This window comes from Chiloscyllium plagiosum, unplaced genomic scaffold (assembly GCF_037043375.1).
Source record: "Chiloscyllium plagiosum isolate Xiang-an unplaced genomic scaffold, Cpla_swu_hap1 HiC_scaffold_32, whole genome shotgun sequence".
NCBI lineage: Eukaryota > Metazoa > Chordata > Chondrichthyes > Orectolobiformes > Hemiscylliidae > Chiloscyllium > Chiloscyllium plagiosum.
In genome coordinates this window covers 13,153,025-13,177,438 of record NW_028270170.1, presented here as the reverse complement: position 1 = coordinate 13,177,438, position 24,414 = coordinate 13,153,025, and the positions used below count along the sequence as shown (strand labels likewise).

Below are 24,414 nucleotides of genomic sequence, written 5' to 3'. Positions count from 1 at the left end.
TACTTGGATAGAGGGGTCAAAGACAAGGTAGCTCTTGGAAACTACCCTTTCAACTTCGTCCATGCCTCCACTTGCCCCCGAAATGGGTATATGGTGAGGTCATGCGTTAAATCATTAAAGATATATGTTCTACAATGTAGCACTTGATAGACAACCTGTAGCTCTCTCCTTTTCACTGTTTTGGCCAGAGAGGACTTAAAATGCAGATAGAATGTACAAATTGGGAACTGTAAATTCAGTCTTCTCTGTCTAGACCTAGAATCTCCATATAAGCCCCTCTAAATTTTACCTTTCCTTAAAATCACTCTTTTAAAATCTGTCTGTGAACTACATTTTTACCCCAAAATATGTTTTTTTTTGTGTTTCAATGTCCAAGTTTTGCTTGACAGCACTCCAGTAATGTGCTTTTGAATGTTTTACTATGTTAAAAAATAATGAGTAATAATGCTAAGCATGATCTTTTTTAAGTAAGTAACATCGTTCTTAAAACCACAGGTTTTGAATGAGAATGTGTAGAAGAGAATAAGACAGGAACTGGCACTAAACTTGGTAGTGAAAGGGGAGTAAATATCTATTTAAGTAAATGTTTCTGCCATAATTTAGTGATTTTCAGCTGACTACTTACAGTGGTACCTTATCTGACTGGTTTACAAATGCAGAGGAGCAGGTTAGGTGATCTGTTGCTCAAATAACCTAACTTTTGAGGTGTGCAATTTCCTCAATCTTATCTGCACCACTTATGATTTCTGACATTTACTATATCAAATCTCAAGTTTTATTCCTGTGAGTTTGAAGGTGAATGCCAGGAGCCTTCCAGATGTAAGGGGCTGTCAGAATTGATCCAGCCAACATCCATTCAGATACACTCCCAGCAGTAGTCGCAGGGTAAACATCTGGAAGTAGTGCCTCGGTCAGTTTTCCCTTCACTTTCGATTATATGTGCTGAGAAAAATATCTGTATGAATTAGACAAGCATGCAACCTGTCCTAAAGTTCTTTGCTTTTTTTTCACCTGGAGGTGAGGAAGAGCTTTCTAAGATGTGTTTTGAGATCATCCCTCCGTATCTGATCTTCTGAGCAATTGTAAGACCAAGCCTACGTTCTGTCTCACAGTGATATAAATTCATTTGACACAAAGTTTGGATCCAGCTCCCTTGTATTTTCTTTCATTGTTTAATATTTCCTTAATTTTCGCCTCCTTGTTAGGATTAAGCTCCATGTGCAATGGTTCCTAGCAAGAACATTTTCCAGGTGATCCATTCTGTACGTGGAACATAAAACAGTGAATATGAATGTGAAATTTGACCATCGAGAGCTTCAAAGCCAAGCATGATCCTGTGCTATTTTGTCATTGAGTAATTCTAACTCAATGTAATCTGGAATTAAATGCTTGCCAAATGATGACCATGTAACCACTGTTGATTGTTATGAAAACCCATCTGGTTTACTAATGTTCTTTAGGGAAGGAATTCTGCTATCTTTGCCTGATCTATCCTGCTAGTGACTCCAGATCACAGCAATATGGTTGACTCTTAACTGCTCTCTGGACAATTAGGTGTGAAAAAGAATGGCTGCATTCCATGAAAAAAATAAAGAAAACGTGCTGTCCGGTACACAGTGATTGGGAGAGGATACCCTGGCCACTTTTGTTTTCACGATCCCAGTCTGCTGAGGCCAGATGTCATGTTCTTAATATAACTGGCTGAAAACAAATAACAAATAGAGCGGGGACTGCAGCTGTGAGCTTTTGTTGTCATTATTAGTTGGACCATTGAGTTTTTTTTTGTGTCTGGTAATGCAGTTTTAGAGTTTACATGTCTATTTTCAATGTGAGTTCCATATTTTCCCCCTGTGTTTTGTGCAGGGTTTTTTCAGAAGAAGCATTCAAAAGAACATGGTGTATACGTGCCACAGAGATAAGAACTGCATCATCAACAAAGTCACTCGAAATCGATGCCAGTATTGCCGGCTGCAGAAGTGCCTGGAAGTTGGCATGTCCAAGGAATGTAAGTCTCTCTGAATTGATCATATTACACATGCGTTTCTGAACATTGCATATTTCTTATTACTGTCAGCCTAGGGAGATGCAGAATGAACGAGTTCTACTTGGGATAGTCAGAAGTTTACACAACTTTGACCATGTTGTGAGATGTATTATTCATATTTTGTTGCCAAATTCTACTTAACACTTCTGTCTCTCCATCTCACTCTTCATCTTTCAGACCACCCATGTTAAAACCCACCACTTAAACCAAGCTTTGGATCATCTCTTCTAAAAATTCTTCCAGAATTTTGCCTGATCAGTGCTTTGCTTTATTACATGCCCTAAACCCAGGGACTCTAAACACACAACTGTAGCTCTTCATTGCCACTATCACTAAGGTCCGCTAACTCTACTCACACTGGAACTAGAGTCTGCATCTTCCCTAATCTACACCCCTCCATGTCTCACCAGGTTGTGCATTATTTACTAACTCTCTTCTAGGACCTCCATACTGTTTCTTTCAAGTTGAACTATCCACTGTAGAGGAAAGGTTATAATGAAAGAAGTTAATTTAGTGAAGTCAGCACTAGTGGGAAATCATTTTTAAGTATTGAGAGAATTCCATGGGAACAATGATGCTAAATCCTCAGCACTGGCAGTTCTTCCCATGCCTGCCTACAGCTTACATAGAAACCTCTTACCTTCATTTGTGTAACACTAATTTGTGACAGGTTGCAACATGTTGCTCTAAGAAATCCTAATAGATTTAGGCATTTTGAAGAGCATCATCCAGACAGATTCTGGCAGAACTGAACTATGACAGAAATTAAATTAGCTTTACCTGAAGAAGTCTAAAATGTCTTTACACAAATTGATCCCTGCCTTACAAGCATTTTAGCATGTGTCAAAAATATAAAGGAACTATATATACCATTAGCCCAATCCATTATGAATACATTTGAATTTTTACACAAGTGTTTGATTTGGGAAATGGGCTGATTATTTGCTTCCACCACGATCTCTTCTGTAGAATGCATACTAATGAACAACTCCTATTGTTCCAACTGAGAATTATCTTTTCAGTCATCACCATCAGAACATGCTATCTGGTTATTTGTCTCATTGCTGTTGTGGGATGTTGCTGATTTGTCTGTAAGGTGAGTGTCTGGCTTTCAAAAGCAATTTATTGTGAAGTTTCTTGAGGATGATTTTCCTGTATTACCCAAAGATTTCATGACAAACTCTGGAATTTTGTGGGGCTTACATTTTGCTTAAGACAAATGTGCTGACCTAGTTGTGTTGAATTAACGCATGTGAGTCATGCATTAAACACAGCTCAGGCTTAACATCAGGTTCCCACGCTCACTTGGCCTCCTAAATTAGTAAATTAATTCATCCTATCCTATTAAACCAAATATTGACCTTTTTTTAAAAAAACTAAAGAAAATCTTATAAAAGTTGTCATAGGAATGACACATAATGATATGTTGCACATGTACAAAAACATGGCTTCCAAGTTTGGTATTGGGGTCCAATAACATTCAGTTGAACCAGGTGGTAGAGTAAATATGGCAAAGTAATGCACACATTGTTTAGGTTGGATCTGAATATGGTGTACTTCACATAGCAGCCATTTCACTGGGTTAAAGCAGCAATATAAATGCAAGTTGTTGTTTATGGAAACAGAGCTCAGTAAGTTGTAGAAATAATAATTGCATTAAGTTAAAATCTTCATATTTTGGGAACCCTCTCCTGATATGTTTTAAGGGGTAGGAATTGTTAGACCTATTACACTGTCAAATGTAACTCCACCTAACTAACTTCTTGCATTAACTCCCCTTCACTTGCTCATTTGCATCCTGCACCGATTTATGCTGTAGGCTTAAATGGTCTTCCGTGATAAGTTCCCTGTTGGTGCAAAGAAAATAAAATAACAACAGAAAAAGTGGAAATAACTCAATATAATCCCAGAATCTGTAGAATGGTAAGCAGGGCTAATATTTCAGTTCAGTAACTTGTAAAGGCCTTCCTTCTTAATCCTAACTTTCTCATTTTTAACTGGTGTGTAATAGTTTTTGAACCATTTGTCATTATGAATGGTTTATTTGTGATTGTCTTCATTAACTTTAAAATTTAATTTGGATCCTTCTTCCCAATTAAAACAAGGAAAAATCTTTCCATGCCATGAATGGAATGGGTGTAGAAAAACATTTGTGGTAACAAAGCATTTTTATGTCAGAAGGCGGCTGTAGAGCATTGCGGAAAGTCTTGTCTTTAATTTCTTAAATTCAGCGAGAGTAATTTTCAGAAATGCATTTTACAGTAATACCAGGGGTCAATGGAAAAAGAGCTAAAATAATACTTAAGTGCAACTGATTAACTTGATGTGACATTTGACTCCCTGTCAGAAATAATCAAGAAAACTGTTTACTGAATTCTAGGATAGTTTTCAAGGAGGCAAGCTAACCTTCAATTGTAGATTATGTAGTTTTAGCGTGTATGTGTTACTACATGCTTGTGATGAAAAACATAAAATTTTACTTCGCTATAAATCCAACAAAATTGTACAATGAAAAGAGGTTGGCCTGCTCATGGTTTTTTAAATATTTCTTTTGAACTGATGTTTGTCCCAATTTTCCCCATGTACTTCTATCCTGAAGGCACTGACTCCCACTGTGCCATTCTCTGCATAAGGCTCGGCAGTACGTGCAGCAGACTGTTTGATTAAAGAAGGCATCGGATTTGATGACTCCTACATCTCTCAAAATCTTTTCAGCAAGAGTCACAGGCATGAGTTGGATCAAGCATTCTTTGTCCAACCCTCATGCAAGGCCGTGAGGCCAATTGTTGCATTCAGTTTATAGAGCAATCAGAGCAGGAATTGCAGCTCGCTGGCGATACTTTCTGTCACTTTTCAGATGTTAGTTGCAGGTTATGTCTAATGTTGGATTTAGGATTTGATTTAGGCTGTTGAGTTATGGAAGTTGTACCTTCTTAATTTGGATCTTATGGATCTTAATTTTTATACAAAGTTTTGAAAACTTGATTTTCTAAATTAGAAAAAACAAGAAGGAGCTCTTTTGTTATCTTCACGTTGGATGTATTCTAACTTAAATGATTTCAGGGCTGTTAAAGTGAATGCCTTCACTTGTCTTCAGCACTTTTGAGTTGAGGGGGAGGAATGGACAAATCAGCTGATGGTACTGTGCTGATCTCCATCCAGTTACATTGATTACGAATGTTTGTGTGCAGAACTGGATTGAGCTTCAGTATAATACCTGTAATAATTGAATATGCTACTGACACTTATTGGCTTTTACATGAAGAGATGTGCTAAGGGACCTCTGATGATTACGAAGCAATCTCCATGTTTGATTCAGAGCAAGAGGAGAAAAATGAACAAGAAATAAATTGTGCCTTCTTTAATCAAACAGTCTGCTGCACGTACTGCCGAGCCTTATGCAAAGAATGGCACAGTGGGAGTCAGTGCCTTCAGGATAGAAGTACATGGGGAAAATTGGGACAAAAATCAGTTCAAAAGAAATATTTAAAAAACCATGAGCAGGCCAACCTCTTTTCATTGTACAATTTTGTTGGATTTCAAAAATCACAGTAGAAAAGGTATGCATGCCTTGGTGAGTAACTTGTGCAGATTTATGAAAGTGCAACAACTTTGTAAATAAGTGAAGAGTAAAGGAGAACTTTGGAATGACTTGAGTTTATATAATGGGCCGGCTCCTGACTGTCCACAATCAGTTTAAGAAGGAGAGAAAAGCTGCTTTCTCAAGAAGCGATGCTATCAGAAAACAAACACATTTCTGTTTCACTGGCTTCCACCTAGCTTCAGGCAGGTCAGAGAGCACTTCGATCTCAAGCCAGATGGTTCATAGAAGACTGTGTTTGGTGGAAATAGTTCACATCACCATGTATTGAGGCACTGCTGAGGACAAATGTACAAGTGTAACTCTGTCTACTGGGTTTCTCCAACGCAGCTGCAAGAGCTAAGTTTTGAAACACAATCCCACCCATGGCATGGTGAGTGAGGCAATCACACAATCCTCTCTTGTGGCAGACTGACATTATTACTCTTGAGAACTGAACATCTCTTGAATTTTTTTGCGTGTGTGAATATGTGATCTGCAGCGACTGAACAGCAGCAGTTATTTAGTAGACATGAACTTTTCATAAATTTTATGTGGGTGTTTGCATGGGAAGTTCCCATCATTCAACCACTTTAAAAAAACAGCTAGAGGGCAGCAGAGTAAGCAACCATGTTTATCCTTAACCAATCATACTGAAGAATTGTTGGTAAACCATGTAAAATCAGAACCATCAATGGTGTGTCAGAATATTTAACCTAGCATTACATTGGTTGCAGAAAATTATATAAAGAGAGGGAAGGAAAAGATCACAAGGAAAAAAATTATAAAACAACTTAAACAATGATTAAGGTCTGATGAGATTCCATGATTGTTTACAATTTGTTTCCAAAGGCAGAGAGGTTCTTTGATAATAACTAAGATTTACCATGACATTGGAATTTTACTTAGGCTGGCATGGATGAGTCCTAAGGCTGAGATCCTCCATTTTTAAAAATATTTATTTCAGGGAATGTAGACTTTGCCTTCACATTGCTCTTGAGAACATGTGTTGAGCTGGCTTCTTGAACTGCTGCTTCCATTTGATGTAGACATCCTCACAGTACTGCTGTGGAGGTTGGGGGGTATTGGGTATGAAGGTTGGAATTGCAAGATTTTGACTCAGCAACAGTGAAGATATGGTAATATGTTTCCAAGTCAGGATGTTGAAGCATGGAGAACTTTCATGTGGTGGTGTTCCTATGAATCTGCTTCCCTTTGGGGAGGTGATGGCCTCAGTATTATCATGAGATTATTAACTGCTGTTTGACTCTTAACTGCCTTATGCATAGTCAGCAGTGCCCACATTCTGTGAATGAATAAAAGGAAACAGCTGGAGGTTACGTTTTAGCTACCCCTTGATCACCATCTCTGCTCCCAAATTACCTCAGATCGAGGTAAATGGAGACCCTTCCTACCCTCCCACCCCCCACAACCTGGCAGGTGTCCCCAGATTGGCCTTTTCTTTTGCCTGTCAAAAAAGCCAGGCATCAAGTTGGTGTTGAGTTGAAGCTCTTTATCTTCCATTTATTGACTGCTTAAGGGCCCTAATTCTGGTGAGTTTGGAGATTCCCTAGTGAGTCTTCTTGCCCAACACATAATTGCTGAAGTTGGCGAGTATCTCTCCAGACCCAACTCACCTAATTCTGTGGCATGTAACTTACCTCCTGACTTCCCAGAACCTGTCCACAAGGTACAAGTCAAGAAAGTAATGCAGTACTCATTACTTGACTGGCATCCAATCACCACTCTCAACATTCACGTTCTCATAACCACATGACACACAGTGGTAGCAGTGTGTTCCATCTACAAGATATACTGCATCAGCTCACCATTCTTCCGTGTGCAGCACCTTCCAAACCATAAGTCTTTACCGCATAGAATGACAAGAGCAGCAGGTGTGCAGGAACATCACTAGCTACAGATTTCACTCCGCATACCGTTCTGTCTTGGAACCATTTGCTATTCCTTCATTGTCACTGAGTTAAAAATCCTGGAACTCCCTTCATAACAATACAGTACCTGCATCCATGGACTGCTGTAATTTAAAAGGAATTGCCACCAGCTTTGCAACACCAGTTTGGAAGGGAAAATAAATTGGGCCTTGCCAGTGATGTCCACATCCCATGTCTAAGTAAGAAAAAAAAATAACAACCGATACTAGCAAAAGGTCTATTTTGATCACTTCATCTTAGGACAATGAGAAGCACAAGACATTGGAATTTGGGACTTCCACATGAATTGCAGTGCATGTTATTGTACAGTAACTAACTACCAGCAACAGGGGACATTAGATTGTGCCAGGAGTTACAGCACTGTCATTAAAAGATCCTGCCCCAGATTCACTCTCAAAATTACTAGTGTAGTAATTTGATACCCAAAACATAACATAAAAAAATTCAAATCAATCTGGACCAAAGGAAAATACTGCGGAATGCTGGAAGTCTGAAGTAAATACAGGAAACTTTGGAGAAATGCAACATGGTTGGCAGCATCTGTGGTGAGAGAAACAGAATTAACATTTTGATTTATTTACATGGCTTCTTGCTTCACAGATGCTGCCAAACCTGCTGAGTTTATCCACCATTTTCTGTTTTTAAATCAACTTGGAACCTGGCTTTTTGTCCTGAAGATATTTGTTTAAAACCAGACCAAGGTGAAGTACCGAATGTGGCCTTTACCATCTGGCAGGTCCACACAAAATGAACTTGTTAAGCATAGACACATGCTTAATTCATCAAAAGTTGGTGTTGACACTACCTTAGAGACCATTGGAAGGCCAAATTGCCATCTTATTAATTTAAGTAAAAGCAGACTTGAGTGACAAATTATGTATGTCACTCTTGTTTTTACCTCAGTTCTCTTTTCCGTTAAACAATTAAAAATAGAATTTTGGCTCGTAAGGGAGGTGGAACTATATGACAGTGGTGCACTAAGAAATGGCTATCCTGAAGTCAGTACTGAAACAAACTGTTGGACCATGATTGGGGTTTATTCTGTGTCTAATCATGACCAAGAGTGCTCAATATTAGAAACTTCTACACCAACATTCTTCAAGTTGATGAAACTAAAGTTCTCTTTATTTAAAATGTAGGTCTTATTGAGAGAACTGCGTTATCCTCCTTGTAAATATGTACTTAATATACACCGTCAGCATTGGTTAGTCCCAATTCTACATGTCTGACCCTGTAACATTGAATGTTACAAACATACCGCTACCACGTCTGGGAGTGTCTGACAACAGGCTTTCTGCAAATGCCAAAGCAAATAACCGCTGTAGACTTTTAGGTTTTCAACCAAAAACATAGACAGTTTTTGGGTGTGGTAGGCATGACTGAGCAGGATCATGTCTGCCGCTGGTGTAGCAGAAGGGTTGGTGGAAAGATAAACTCACCTGCGGTGATTTGCGCAAAAAGCGGTTTCCCTTTGAGACTGCAGGACATGAGAAGAATTAGCTGCATTTAATAAGTTCTCATTTGAGGTCAGTTGATTCGCTATGACATGGAAAAATAAGGTTGGAGTTTGAGCACATAACTCTGGTTATCACTGTGTTGCAGAGGGGTGTTTATTCTGTCTCCTGCCAGGGAGTGGTTGATGCCTAATTTGTCTTCCATCACCCAACATTAGTCATCCTCAACTTGAGAAACACAAAGTGCTCATGCAAGTGGCTATTTTTGAGAAAATCCGCTTTCATGCGCCTCTTTCAAATATATCCTTTCAACATTGACTCCTGTAATTCCTGCTTGATAATACCTGGATCAGTGATCATTTACAAGGGTGGCACTTGTCAGATTAGGATGAATCAGTGGAACATACAGCTTCAACAGGCACTCATGATTCTTAAAACTGATGCAGGACTAGTTAAATAATGCATTTCTGCATTCAAAAGGAATATGTGTAGCAAGAAAAACAGTCAAAGAATCTGAAAACAGAGCTCAGCTGAAGAAAACCACAACTGGCCCAAAAGCATTAACAAGTATGTCACATAGACTGAAAGATTCATTAAGAATGGTGTTGTGGGGTCCACTGAGCAGCTTAATACAACTTGCCAGTTCAGTCAACAGACCTCATCTTATTGGATCCACAAATGCTACTTGAGCTTAGGACAGAAATAAAAATAGTTACACTGAGATTTACTGGTGGATTTTTGTCCACTTTATGACATAGATCAGGTTATATATTCTAAGATAGCAGACACGTATTACTTGAAATTGGGAGCAAAGGCAATAAAAGTTAAAATATTTAGTAAAAATAACATAAAGACGAAGGTAAAAAAAATTGTTCGAGGTAAAAGCTTTAAGCAGTCGGGTTTCTGGGGGAGCCGAATCTTCATACTTCCAACCACAGTAATTGAAATGGTATTAAAAAGATATTATCTGTGGAGTTTCTTTCCATGATTCTCCTGCTGTACAGTAAATGATTCTGTATCATCTATAATGGCAGGTTGTCATTTCTACATATAACAATGAGTTATTAAAATTTAAAATATATTACATTTCAGAAAGCAAAATACTTTGTACATTTTTTAACTGAAAGCTTTAAGATGGATTTCATGTATTTCTACTTCTGACACACAGTTCCACATGCTTCAAGCACATACTGGGTAGTTGGGTGCAGAGGTCAGCACTCCCAGTGAGATTTTCCATTCATTAATTTTAACAGACAGAAAATCCTGCAAGGCATGTTGACCTCTGCCTCTGAATTCCCAAAGTGCACCATCAGCATGTGAAGCTGTGCGCCAGGAGTGAAAATTCATAAGGCTTACTCTAAAGGGTGGTTGCTGTGAATTGTGCATGTACAGTAACTGCATTTATCAAGGTGCTACACAATGAACTAGGGTGGTAATTTTGGTCTATGATCTTTAATAACAAGCTTGAACAATACTTGTCAAGCCTAACTTTTATTGAATTCCAAAATCATGCAGCTTTTTTTGTAAAGTTCATTTTCAGGCTTTACATCTTGTTTTAATATTGCTATTAAAATTAGAAATGAAATACACTACAGGGAATGAGTCTGTAGGGAGAATTACGTTATTCATCACGAGGAATGATCTGCTCTGTCCTGACCCTTGTGTTATAAGATGGGCAAATATGCCTGAAGGTGCAGTGTTTCTGCAGTAATAAAGAATTACCTCCATTTTTGGTGGAACCATTTATCACAAGTATTGCATATTTGCACAGTTAACATATAAACATTCTGGCATTATCATAAATGACCAGATATTTTGGAACCTGGAAGGGAAGATCTGTCAGGAGAAACAAGGGATTGTTCCTGTTCCTTGGCCCATTGATAACCTGCAAGTAGATTTCCAAATAGACTTATCTGGACAAGTAGACCAACGTCTTTCACTGATCAGCTGCGACGTTTTGAACTGTACGCGCTTCAGTGGTACATCATCATAGCCATATCGATGTGGACTTGGATATGCGAGGGTGTATCTTTGGAAAGTGTTCCGTATTTGCCAAATAAAAATTGTACATATGTGCACTCATAGCAACATGACTTAGACTCTCCTAACATGGTCATAACTTTGCACGCTTTGATCATCAGAAGGAGCTCACTATTATCCCGAGGCAGTGTCCCCTTAGTTATGTTTTAGTTTTTTCTCTCTGATCAGATTGTTTTGACAATGATTTCCTCTGGAACTTACAAAGAAAATACTGACTTGTGAGTGAAATGACATTTGGTTCCAGCTTGGGCAACAGCCTTGCCAGGTGTTCTGAGACCTTAAAAAAACATAGTGGCTCTGTTTCTGGATGAAATATTCATACTTTGTTTGCATGGTAAAATGTCAACTTTTAAATAATTAGCAAGTCATTTGTGTGACAATAAAAGTTAAATACCTCATCATTTGAATGACTTGTTTTAGTTTCATGAAGGAAACATTAACTGAGGTAAACTTCTTGTCTGGACTAGCATTGCAGGTAACTCACTGTTCCTTTTTGTATGAGGTATTTGCATTTTCCTTTGTTAGCTGGCTTTTTTTGTAAACTGATCTCAAGCTGAAAACAGAATCCATGAACTCCTGGCAAGATTATTTAAACGCTAGCACGCTAACATTTGCTGGACAAATATAGAACAACAGATGTCAAAAAGTGTAAGCTTAGTACAGTCCTAGACATTCACGCAAGAACAAAATATGTCTTTTTTTTAAGCCACTTCAGCACATGAATTTGTGCTGCTGTCTGTTAATATGTTGTTGGACGTTGCTTGGACTATACATATTATTTCAAAAATCAAGCAAAGTGATTTTAAATGGCTTTATGATCTGCATCTCTTTCATCTTTGGGTGTCATTAGCTAAAGACCTTTTTGTCGAAGACAGAGTTGAGGGGGGAGTTGAGGAACAGAGGCAGAACCAGTACAAAAGTAGACAGATCATGCTGAATATATTACTCTACATGAGTTATGGAAATGTTTCATTCTTCCTGGTTTCTTCTTTTAAATTTTCTGCCCTTCTCTGTTGGCGGCACTGATTCATGCCGAGTTTGTTTACATGGGCACAAACTGTCCCCTGGTTCTTCACTCAAATAGCCATTTTTTAATCTGTGAGCCTGGAAAGTGAGCTGCAGGACACTACTCTACCATGAAAGACATCAAGGCTAAGCCCAATTCTGTCCTGACTCAAGATATGCACACATCTGTCTGCACAGTCTTTTCAATCAGGGATCACTGACCGAGATCAGAAGAGTGAACTGCAGTTTGTTTTCCCTCTCCTAAACCCAGCGGCTCTGACACCAGCGGACGCTGTGTCCATCAGTACCCAGCTGAGATAAGCTAACCATTTGTATCTGAGGAGTTGATACCAAGACTTTCTAATCTGTATAACTCTGTCGGCCATTCACCCACCAGAATTAATGATTTATTGGTGGTGAAATTTGTGTTTTACCATTAGAAAAAGGTCAGATCCAATAGTTTGACGTTCTGCATGTTATCAATAAACTTGATTCAATCGTGGGTCCACTATTGTCTATGGTTATTGTATGAAATTTGAATTCAGCTTTCTTTAAGTTTTAAATTTTTCATAATACTCATTAGCTTACAAAGTATTTTCACAAATTTCAGGTCTTGTGAATGTTGTCCACTAGTATATTTGCACACATACTGCAGCAACAACGTGAATCAAGACCATCAATCAGCCATTCTATCAGTTCATTCTGAACTACTTCCTTATAAAAAAAACTTGCAAAAGAAAAGTCAACTAAATAGCTTAACAGCACAAGTGATGACAAAAGTCAGAGACTTTTTACTTTTTTGTGAACTTAGTTTTGATGACTTTGATATTATTGGAGTGAAAAATTATTATGCTTACACTCTTATGTTGACCACCACTTATTGAGATTGGAATGGGGTCATCAGTGCTGTTGTCTGCCTATGGACATGGTTATGTAATACTTCTGGTAGACAATATTGTCACTTTTTCCTGCAGGATCAAAGGCACTCCCATCCGTTATGTACCTAAGATACCTTATTTGCTGCCACCTTTTCAAAAAAAGTGAGCAAATAGTTTTTTTGCCATATTGTACCAGAGATGTCCTGTTTTGCTTCATCCAAGCATGTCTTATTGGGTAGCACTCAAGCCTTTGATCCATGAGGTAATAGGTTCAAGGCTCATTCCACAGAAAAATCAAACCTGACACTCCATTGCATTACTGAGGGGGCACTGCATTGTTGGAGATGAGACATTAACTGAGACCCATCTGTCTGCTCTGTTGGATGACTCTCTTTTGAAGAAGAGCATTGACACTATTCTCAATGGTCTGGCTGTATCCAGACCATTGAGAATGAGGTTATCCCATTTTTATAGGGTTGCAGTTTGTGTCCTTTTGCTGTGTGCAAAATTGGCTACATTATTAATAGGAAGCACACCTCAAAAGTACTTCATTGGTTGTAACTAATCTGTAATTGAAGATGCTGGATGTAGGTTTACTCTGTGAGCTGGATGGTTCATTGTCAGATGTTTCATCACCATACTAGGTAACATCATCAGTGAGCCTCCAGATGAAGCACAGATGGTATGGCCCGACTTCTATTTATGTGTTTAGGTTTCGTTGGGTTGGTGATGCCATTTCCTGTGGTGAAGTCGTTTCCTGTTCTTTTTCTCAGGAGGTGGTAAGTGGGATCCAAGTCAATGTGTTTGTTTATAGAGTTCCAGTTGGAATGCCATGCTTCTAGGAATTCTCGTGCATGTCTCAGTTTGGCTTCTCCTAGGATGGATGTGTTGTCCCAGTTGAAGTGGTGTCCTTCCTCATTTGTATGTAAGTGTGAGTGTGAGTGGATCATGTCCTTTTGTGGTTAGTTGATGTTCATGTATCCTGCTGGCTAGTTTTCTGCCTGTTTGTCCAATGTAGTGTTTGTTACAGTTCTTTCAAGGTATTTTATCCACGACGTTAGTTTTGCTTGTTGACTGTACAGGGTCTTTCAAGTTCATTAGCTGCTGTTTTAGTGTGTTGGTGGGTTTGTGGTCTACCATGATGCCAAGAGGTCTGAGTGGTCAGGCAGTCATTTCTGACATGTCGTTGATGTAGGGAAGAGTGACTAGGGTTTTTGGACATGTTTTATCTGCTTGTTTGGGTTTGTTGCTGTTTGAATACACTGTATAGATTATTTTCCTCTGCTTTTCGTAGTTCGTGTGCTGCAGTGTGTGGTGGCTCATTGAAATAATATTCTAAAGCAACTTCATTCATTGGTGTTGGGGTGATTCCAACCAGAAATCTATCAACAAATACATTGACTTGGATCCCATTTACCACTCCCTGAAGAAAGGAACAGGAAATGACATTGTCAACCCAAGGAAAACTAAACACATAAGTAGAAGGCATACCATACCACCAATGCTTGATCCGGAGGCCCAAGGATGATGTTACCTAGTATGGTGACAAAACGTCTAAAAATGAACGTTCCACCTCAGCGAGCAAACCTACATCCAGAACCTCAACCTGAGCTACAAATCTTATCAAAACTCGCTAACTGAAGTTGCTGTACCTAGGTACATTTGCCCCCTAAAAAGGTGCTATATGTGGCAACTTACAAACTTTGCACTGTACTCAGTTGAGTACATATGACAATAAAGCTAATTCAGTTCAATTCAATAAAGCACTTTGAGATGCCTTGTCATGGTGAAAAGTGCTGTATAAATGCAAGTACTTTACTTTCTCTTCAACAAGAAAAAACTGGATTGTGTTCATTGGACCATAAGAACTCAAGACAATTATGTTCAGTTTAATGTCATAGAGTCAGTGTGGGCAATAATAACCTGAAGCCTTTTTTGAGAGCGAAGGATCACTCTAAGTACAGTATGAATAGAATTTTGATGTATAAGAGATAATGCAGTTTGTAAGGCATATTGTTCAGCATAGCCTCTGGCTAGATTGGATCTTATATGATGAACACTATTGCTTTATAATTATTGACCTGGCATGAGAGGCCAGGACCGTTGTAATTCGAAATAAAGATGCAGCGGTGTTTGACTGTATCAATTTATACAGTCCTGCAAAGAGTCACTCCCTAATTATCTTCTAGTTCAGATTTTATTTTGTAATGTAAGAGATCTTTGTTACCTCAGCCAATGTGCTGAATGAAACCATAATTCAAAAAAATGATAGTTGCTATGGTTCTGTGTGTTTATTTAATGACTTATGTAAGGTTTCCTCTTTCTGATGTTGCGTGGCATGGTTTCCTCTGCAAGGAAATGCATATATGAGCTGCATAGACAAGAAGAAACAAAGTTCAATTTCTAGACTCATCTTGCTGCCCAAACAGGAACGTATGAACATTTGTGTAAGGTACAAGAAAGTTGTCCATTAGAAAGGCATCTCAGCAGAAGAAATTTGTGCAATGTCAAAAACAGCATAAATTATACAATCCCTGCAGTATGGAAACAAGTCCACACCGACCCTCTGAAGAGAATACCACCCAGATTCATTCCCCTACCCTATTACTCTACATTTACCCCTGACTACTACACCTAATTTACAGATCCCTGAACACTGTGCAATTTAGCATGGTCAATTCACCTAACCTATATATCTTTGAATTGTGGGAGGAAACTGGAGCACCTGGAGGAAATCCACACAGGCACAGGGAAAATGTGCAAACTCCACACAGACAGTTGTCCACAGGTTGGAATTGAACCCGGGTCCCTGATGCCGTGAGGTAGCAGTGCTAACCACAGGCATTGTGTTAGTTGTGAGTAATAAATGTTTCACTGCGTAAGTGAGGATGTTTTGTCTAATTGAATAAACTGTGGTTTCAATTACATCTCACTTTAGTAACCTGTCAACATTTGGTTCAAATGCAAGTGTCATTGTACGACTGTTATATGATTTTATTATTTTTCAGTGTTTGCAGTTACTGGCAAAACTAATTCTAATTTTAGCAATAATTACTGAGTTTTGCTGCCTACTCCGTTAAACATAAGTGACCATTCACCCGTAACAGAATTATAATTTGGGTTTTGCTGCATTTCAACACAAAGGTACGTAATTGCCTGTGAAACCTTTTGCTGTCCCTGCCACCTCTCAGTGTGCTTCTCCCCAATTTTTGCCTAATTTCTACATGATTCTTGCTAGGATGCAGAACTACGGACGCGACCAGCCTCCTCAGTGCCTTGACAATATTGATGAGCCTAAGGAGTGAGTTTAATAGCTATTTAGCCTGGGGGATTATTGCAATATTTGGTCCTGTCCTTTCTCAACATTCACACTTTGCAATAGAAGTCCCAGTCAGCAATAGGGATTTTTCTGCTCCCTACCTCCTAAGGGTTGGTGATACTAGTTAGTGGTGTTGTGTTCATTCAGGAGTCCTGAGTTACTGTGGCAAAGTGCTCTTTTCTTTTGCGTGTTATCATCTGGAGCTACGGACAGTAATAGTAAAGGCTCCAACTTCCTTGCCATCACAGGACTGACCAGGAATTTTTCTCACACTTACTGCATGTTTTTGGTATGTATTGAGAGGATTTGGAGGTATAAGCACATCAGTGATTTTGGCCCGTTTATAAATGCATCTTCCTTGGCTATCACCTTCTGGCATAAGCCTTCACCTCAGAGCTTCTGCATCAGAGGTATGGATGTCTATCACTCTGTCACAGGACTCCCGTGGGGGACCACTCCGAGCACCTCAGATACTATCACATTGGCTTTATCAGCTCAACCTTCAAAGACATTTATTGTGCTGTTTTAAACTATAATTCGTTATTGTGAAGCTTTATGTTTGCAGTTTCCCTAGCACTTGAATTCCAGATCCTACACATGCAATCAAAAGACAATGATAGTTCCCTGTTATCAGACGGAAAAAAATAACCCATATTGCCTTTTAGTGCCCTTCTGCAGCTTCTTCTGCCTGGCGAAGTTGTGGCTTTGATCAGTTACCTAGCTTAAAGAATGAAAGAGGTTAACTTGCCAACATATTCTCAGACGTTTCATCACATAACTTCCTACCTGCAACTGCCCACCCCATATTCCTGCCATTGGTTACTGAACATATGTATCTACCAATCCAAAAGTGAATAGGCTTTTTCTTTACATGATTGAATGGTTCTTCAATTGTAGCTAACAGTGATTTTCTCTATATCTGTATTTTTATAATAAATAACCAAGAGTTTCTTTGTAATGGAGCCATCTTTGTGGAAAAGGCACTGATTGTGGAAAATCCAGTCGTGCCTATGTATTAAGAGCATTGCCAGAGGAGTAGAATGAGCAGTGTGATGTGACTCAAAATCCTGCATTTTATTATCAAGAATGGCTTGTTATCCATCTAACACAACAAAGACTCAGTGCCGCCTATTGGATTGCCTGTTTGGGATCCCCAGTTATATAACTGTAGAGTGAACTTGATTTAATTCCTGAATAGTATGAACACCATGAAATGGTCTTACAGTCATACAGCACTAAGGCAGACCCTTCGGTCCAACTAGTTCCTGCCATACATAATCCCAAACAAAACTAGTCCCACCTACCTGGCTCATATCCCTCCAAACCTTTCCTATTCATGTACTTATCCAAATTTCTTCTAAACGTTGTAATTATGCCCGCATCCACCACTTCCTCAGGAAGTTCATTCCACACACAAACCACCCTCTGTGTAAAAACTTTGTCCCCCATGTCTTTTTTATTTGAAAAACAGGATTGTGGAACCTGGTTTTATAATTGTTTTCTGACTCATTATTTTGAAAGAAGGTATAATTGGGTATTTAGAGTCACATGTCCCAGTTACTTTCATCCTCCTGTTTTTGTCCTGGTGATCTTCGAATGCAATGCTGGTAAACATTGGGGAGTTGTACCACTGGCTCATGCCACTTGAGAGTCCTATTCTCAAGTATATATTGCATTTGCATATTTTCCAACATTTATGCGGCTTGTTATGAGAGTATACATTTGAATATTGTAGCAAGATCCATGGTTTAAGTTCATTATTGTTACCGTTCTTAGTTGTAATCCTGTTTTATCATGTTTGAACTTAGAACATTCTTGCTGTATTGGCTGAGGAAGGTTTCAATGCCAGTGCATGGATATTTGTGCCTGTGTGTGCTGATACCTTGCTGTCATGTTACTTTGTTCATGTGTCTGCTGTAGGTGCACTCCAGTTAATTTACCTCTTCCTGGTAACCTGTAATGAAAACCAAGCGCTGCTCATGACCTTTGAGTGTCCTGACAAAATCCAGCACACAATTCCACTGAGAAAACATCAGCACCACTGGGAAGCATTTTGGGAAGCATGTAACCATAGAGACTCAAATCTAAGTAGAATGTACTGATTCAAATGGCTGCTAAGTGCCATCTTCTGTCAATATCTTCAACTGAAGAGCATGGATCATTTGTTCCTTTATTAGAAAGTGAAAAGCTTGCTTTTTTTTTTACAAATAATTGAGATCCAGGTCAAGTCTTTAGACTAACCTCCAACATTGGGTTTTCCCAATTGGGCTGTGACATTTCTTGTGTTCTCCATTGTAAGGGCTGGTCACTACTTCAGTAAACACCTTCCTTGGGAATCTTCAGCATTACCTGCTGGCCTCATTTGAGGCTGCTGTGGAAAATATAGCCAATGGTGTCTGGTTCACCGTTTACAAATTGTTGAGGGAAATGCTCCAAAATAGGCATTCACACTTTCTTGCGTCGTCTATTACAATACACTATTTACTTACAAAACCAAGCCGTACAATGCTGATTTTTCTTTCTAGAGGAATTGTAACTGTGTAACCACAGTAAATTGCTGACAGTCCTTGTATCTGTGATAATACAGCAGAATATTTACTAGGACAATAGTGGATTGAGCCTGGTGTTATGTTCATATGATGGGGTTAGGGTCCAGGTTCAGTATTCATGACTATGTTTATCCAAATGAATGGAGTATGTTTGTATTCCATTCAGGGATCTGAAACATGCACCACCAGTGATGTCTCTTGACATATGTGTTCCTGTCACTTAATTGTCACTTCTAAATTGCCATATTACTGAAATACAATAATCTTCGGTTTGGAATGAATGTATTTTCTACCTTTTATGCAGTCTTAACAAAACGAGATGGCCTTTTCAAACTTTGGACATTCAGCTCGCAAAATTCAGCTCCAGACTCGCCAGCGAAAATGTAAACATACCCAGACTTAGTGACACACTGTCTCTGAGGAACAAAAAAAAAATGATATGGCAAAGAGGTTATTTGCTTAAGAGGAATTACCGTATTAGTACAAGATGATAGATCTCTCTGTAGAGTTATACCCTTGAAGATATAAGATCAGGCTGTGCTCATTATCGGTCAATTTAATTTGATCTTCGCAATGATTGACGACATGGTGCAGCTGCAATTTTCTCTCCCTAAATTTTCCGCTCTCTTTTTTTCTTTTCCCTACCCTGTTATTGAATTCACACAGTAGACATGAGTGATTATGTGCGCAGTCTAATAGTTTCGTAATGAGCTCATTCTTTTGTGAATCGTGCTGCACAGCTTTGGATTCTGGCTGTCGTTTTTCAGTTAAAATAATAATTAGATTTTGGAGCCAGCACACCAGGCTCACCACCCTACTTCATTGTAATTCCCCATTCGTGGACCTCCCAGAGACCAGCCTTGTGAATTAATTGTTATTTTACTTTAGCTGTATGCTCTTGGCAGCATCCACATGATACTCCTGTCACCAAGGGCATATTTCAGTGTAAGAATGTCAAACTCCGAGGCTGCTCCTGCACCCTAGATCTAAAATTATATAGGTCACAAAGCAGCAAAACGCAAGAGTCTGTACAATGCTTGAGGATCCAATGAATATAATGGCAAACCCTCAAGGAAAAGGTGCCCCTATCTTTCCGATAGGAAGGAGACCAGAATTGCACGCAATATTCCAACAGTGGCCTAACCAAAGTCCTGTACAGCCGCAACATGACCTCCCAACTCCTGTACTCAATACTCTGACCAATAAAAGAAAGCACACCAAACGCCTTCTTCACTTTCCTATCTACCTGCAACTCCACTTTCAAGAAGCTATGAACCTGCATTCCAAGGTCTCTTTGTTCAGCAACACTCCCTAGGACCTTACCATTAAGTGTATAAGTCCTGCTAAGATTTGCTTTCCCAAAATGCAGCACCTCGCATTTATCTGAATTAAACTCCATCTGCCACTTCTCAGCCCACTTGGTTCATCTGATCAAGATCCTGTTGTAATCTGAGGTAACCCTCTTCGCTGTCCACTAACCTCCAATTATGGTGTCGTCTGCAAGCTTACTAACTGTACCTCTTATGTTCGCATCCAAATCATTTATGTAAATGACAAAAAGTAGAAGCTCCAGCACCGATCCTTGTGGCACTCCACTGGTCACAGGCGTCCAGTCTGAAAACCAACCCTCCACCACCACTCTCTGTCTTTGAGCCCGTTCTGTATCCAAATGGCTGGTTCTCCCTGTATTCCGTGAGATCTAACCTTGCTAACCAGTCTCCCATGGGGAACCTTGTCGAATGCCTTACTGAAGTCTATATAGATCACATCTACCATTCTGCCCTCTTTGTTACTTCTTCACGCACAAAGCCATGTTGACGATCCCTAATCAGTCCTTGCCTTTCCAAATACATGTACATCCTGTCCCTCTGGATTACCTCCAACAACTTGCCCACCATCGACGTCAGTCTCACTGGTCTATAGTTCCCTGACTTGTCCTTACTAACCTTCTTAAACAGTGGCACCACGTTAGCCAACTTCCAGTCTTCCAGCACCTCACCTGTGACTATTTATGATACAAGTATCTCAGCAAGAGGCCCAGCAATCACTTCTCTCGCTTCCCACATAGTTCTAGGGTACAGCTGATCAGGTCCTGGGGAGTTATCCACCTTTATGCGTTTCAAGACTTCCAGCACTTCCTCCTCTGTAATATGGACATTTTGCAAGGTGTCACCATCTATTTCCCTACAGTCCATATCTTCCATATCCTTTTCCACAGTAAATACTGATGCAAAATACTCGTTTAGTAACTCCCCCATTTTCTGCGGCTCCACACAAAGGCCGCCTTGCTGTTCTTTGAGAAGCCCTATTCTCTCCCTAGTTACTCTTTTGTCCTTAATGTATTTGTAAAAACTCTTTGGATTCTCTTTAACTCTATTTGCCAAAGCTATCTCATGTCTCCTTTTTGCCCTCCTGATTTCCCTCTTAAGTATACTCCTACTGCCTTTATACTCTTATAAGGATTCACTCGATCTATCCTGTCTATACCTTATATATGCTTCCTTCCTTTTCTTACGAAACCCTCAATTCTTTTTAGTCATCCAGCATTCCCTATGCCTACCTGCCTTTCTTTTCATCCTACCAGGAGTATACTTTCTCTGGATTCTCGTTATCTCATTCCTGACTTTGAATTCCTGCTAGAATTGTCTACTATTTATGTAACTTTCTTCGATTTTTGTTGTGTCTCCTTCTCCAGAAATTGCCTCCTGCAGCATTCCATTGTTTAAGTTAACAAGTTTGGATCTGTGCTGTAACCCTAGATCATCACATCGCTGCCCCATCACTAACTGCTTGGGGAGGTGGTTAGGATGGGGGACTGCGAGTTCATTTACTGTGTCCGAAAGCTAAATTAGTTTGGAAGGTCTAACAAAAGTGTAACCAAAATTTTTCACACGTCCTCAAGAGCTAGAAATCCTGAATGTGAAATCCTGGATCCTTAACCAACAATTTTCTTCTTCTGCCACTTACCAGCTGTGCGAAACGACAGGAACAAGAAGAAGAAAGACACCCCCAAGCAGGAGTGCTCTGAAAGCTACACAATCACACCTGAGACTGAGGATCTAATAGAGAAAGTACGGAAAGCCCACCAGGAAACCTTCCCAGCTCTGTGTCAGCTTGGCAAATACACTACTGTAAGTATCAGTGATAAGTGTATTCCAATAAATATTCCAGATACCATTGCTAAATGTACCAAGTAAGATTTTTGCATTGAAAACATTAATGTAAGAATAACATCAATAACCATTGTGTGGATTAAAGGCAGGGGTTGAGGAGGAAGGAAGCAATAGGTGGAGATGGAGCACAGGGAAAGAGAACAACAGTTGGGCAAACAAAAAAATGGAGAATGGTAAGCCGGGGCAAAAGGAAAGGTGCCAATGGGCACCGTCACAGGATGAAAATGAGTTGACTGTGGTGAAAGCAGCCCCTCTCCTGACATGGACTGCTGTGTGGAGATGAGTAAAGGACATAGAAGAAGGTGCTCATGTCCTGAAATTATCGAACTGGGAACTGCGGCCCACTGTCTGTTAAACAGGGATTGGAACCTTCTTCTCCAGGATTTGTGGTTTACACAAGATGTTTGCGAAGCCTCCCCTGTCTGTCTCATTCTGATCCAAGAAAAGACATCTCTCCACTGCCACCATCTGTTCCACGTGCAATGGGAGAACAATTGCTACTTTAGTTGAGGTACTAGAGACTGATAAAAATCCATGAAGCTATACTGGTATCACTGTCTTGAAAGAAGGGGAGGTAACTGGCGGATGAAGGACGGTAAAAATGGGTTATGGGCATTGATTAAAACACAGCCCATTCATGTCCAGTTTATATGTATGGTAAAATCAAATACATTTAGACCAGTTCTACATACAGTAGGACTGATTTAAAGTTACAATTCAGGTTATTATTTGTTTTGAACCAGTATAGCTACAAACCTGTCTATGCAAATGCAAGCCTAGATCAATAAGGCAAGATCACAGTGAGAGCTAGCATTAAGTCCAGACTATTGATTAGTCATGAAGAATCTAACTGGTGCAATAAATATTTGAAGGTACTGAGTAATAATAGGTGGTTTACAGAAATAACCTGTAAAACCTTTTACTTTAAATATCAACATTAAATATATGTTGGCAGGGATTCTTCAGATCTTACTAAGATCTGCCAAGAATCAGATCCTTTCAACACACTTTGGAAAAAAACAAAGAGTTCACCTTTCACATACAGTCCACTAAATAGTGCATGTTGGAACAGCATGGTGGTTTCTAAAATCTCCAAAGTGCCAGTCCAAACAGAGCATCAGTTTTTTTTGTTCTCTATCATAGGATTTTTATTAGTTTCACAGGAGGTTTCCTCATCGTGCCAAGGTTCTGATCTGTGATTAACTGAGGCCAATCAATGTTTTACTCAGTGCTGTGAAAACACGATGGGTCTGAAGGTACTGCCTGGCCTCTTTAGAAATCACCACACCAAGAATTATACCATTGGGTGATAATGTGTACATATTGTATTCTAAAACTGGTCTTATGCAGTTTTAGCAGCAACGCTAACCCATTTCATGTAAACTTTAAGTAAATGGTTAACATCTCTTCTCGAATAGAGGAGGCAGAGGTGCCAGAAAAATATGTTAATTATTCATAGTGAAAGCTCAGAGCCATTTTCCATGTAATTCCAGTGGGAAATTGAAATTAATTTTAACTCTGATAATTATTGCAGTGTTTAATAAATTGTTAACTATTAAAACATTTGATACAGCCTTATCAGCATGAATTTGTTCAAAAATTGTTTGAGGCATGTGACCTGTGAAATTCTTAGTTTGATCATTGATCTTTGCTGGGATATCTGATCTCAGCTGGGGCAGTGGTAAAAGTGCTAAACTGGATTACAGCACCCCAAATTAGAGAGGAGGAAGGTCAGGAAAAGTGTCTGCTCCAGCCTTGTAAAATGAGTCCTGCTAGAAAATAAATCCCAATAGTTAAATGACAAGCCAGAACTCAATATGACAACTCACTTATGAGTAGGAAGGGTATAGATGTGATACTGGATGAAAGGTCACGAATGCCATACTCCATTGATTAGATTAGATTAGATTAGATTAGATTAGATTACTTACAGTGTGGAAACAGGCCGTTCGGCCCAACAAATCCACACCGACCTGCCAAAGCGTAACCCACCCAGACCCATTCCCCTATATTTACCCCTTCACCTAACACTATGGGCAATTTAGCATGGCCAATTCACCTAACCTGCACATTTTTGGACTGTGGGAGGGGTGCACATGTCATTAGTAAAAGGTGAATGAACTGACACAAGTAATAAAATCAATGTTGAATAGCACATGCCTTTCCCTAGAACACATGTCTGAAGTTGGAACTTACATGTAAATATGTCAATGGAATGTATTCCGTTTTGAGATGAACCTTAAAACTATCAGATTTAACAGAATAAAATGTCTCAAGGTGCCTCGCAGGAACATTATCAAGTGAAGTATGACTCTTAAGTCACACAAAGAGAGTTTTAGTAAAATAATGAAATGCTTGGTCAAAGAGGTCTGGGCGAAAAAAGGCACAGCCAGCATTGGTTCAATGATTGAAACTGGAGA

The 24,414-nt window shown here is 39.3% G+C and overlaps 1 protein-coding gene across 11 annotated transcripts in view; it reads left to right on the top strand.

Moving 5' to 3' along the window:
- raraa (retinoic acid receptor, alpha a) overlaps nucleotides 1-24,414 on the top strand; it is a 583,661-nt gene that overhangs the window by 535,206 nt on the left and 24,041 nt on the right. For all 11 annotated transcript variants that reach the window (XM_087977802.1, XM_087977800.1, XM_087977799.1 and 8 more), the window contains 2 exons: nucleotides 1,864-2,005; nucleotides 21,792-21,952. In XM_087977802.1, the coding sequence (XP_087833928.1) occupies nucleotides 1,864-2,005; nucleotides 21,792-21,952 (303 nt within the window). The remainder of the gene's footprint in view (nucleotides 1-1,863; nucleotides 2,006-21,791; nucleotides 21,953-24,414) is intronic.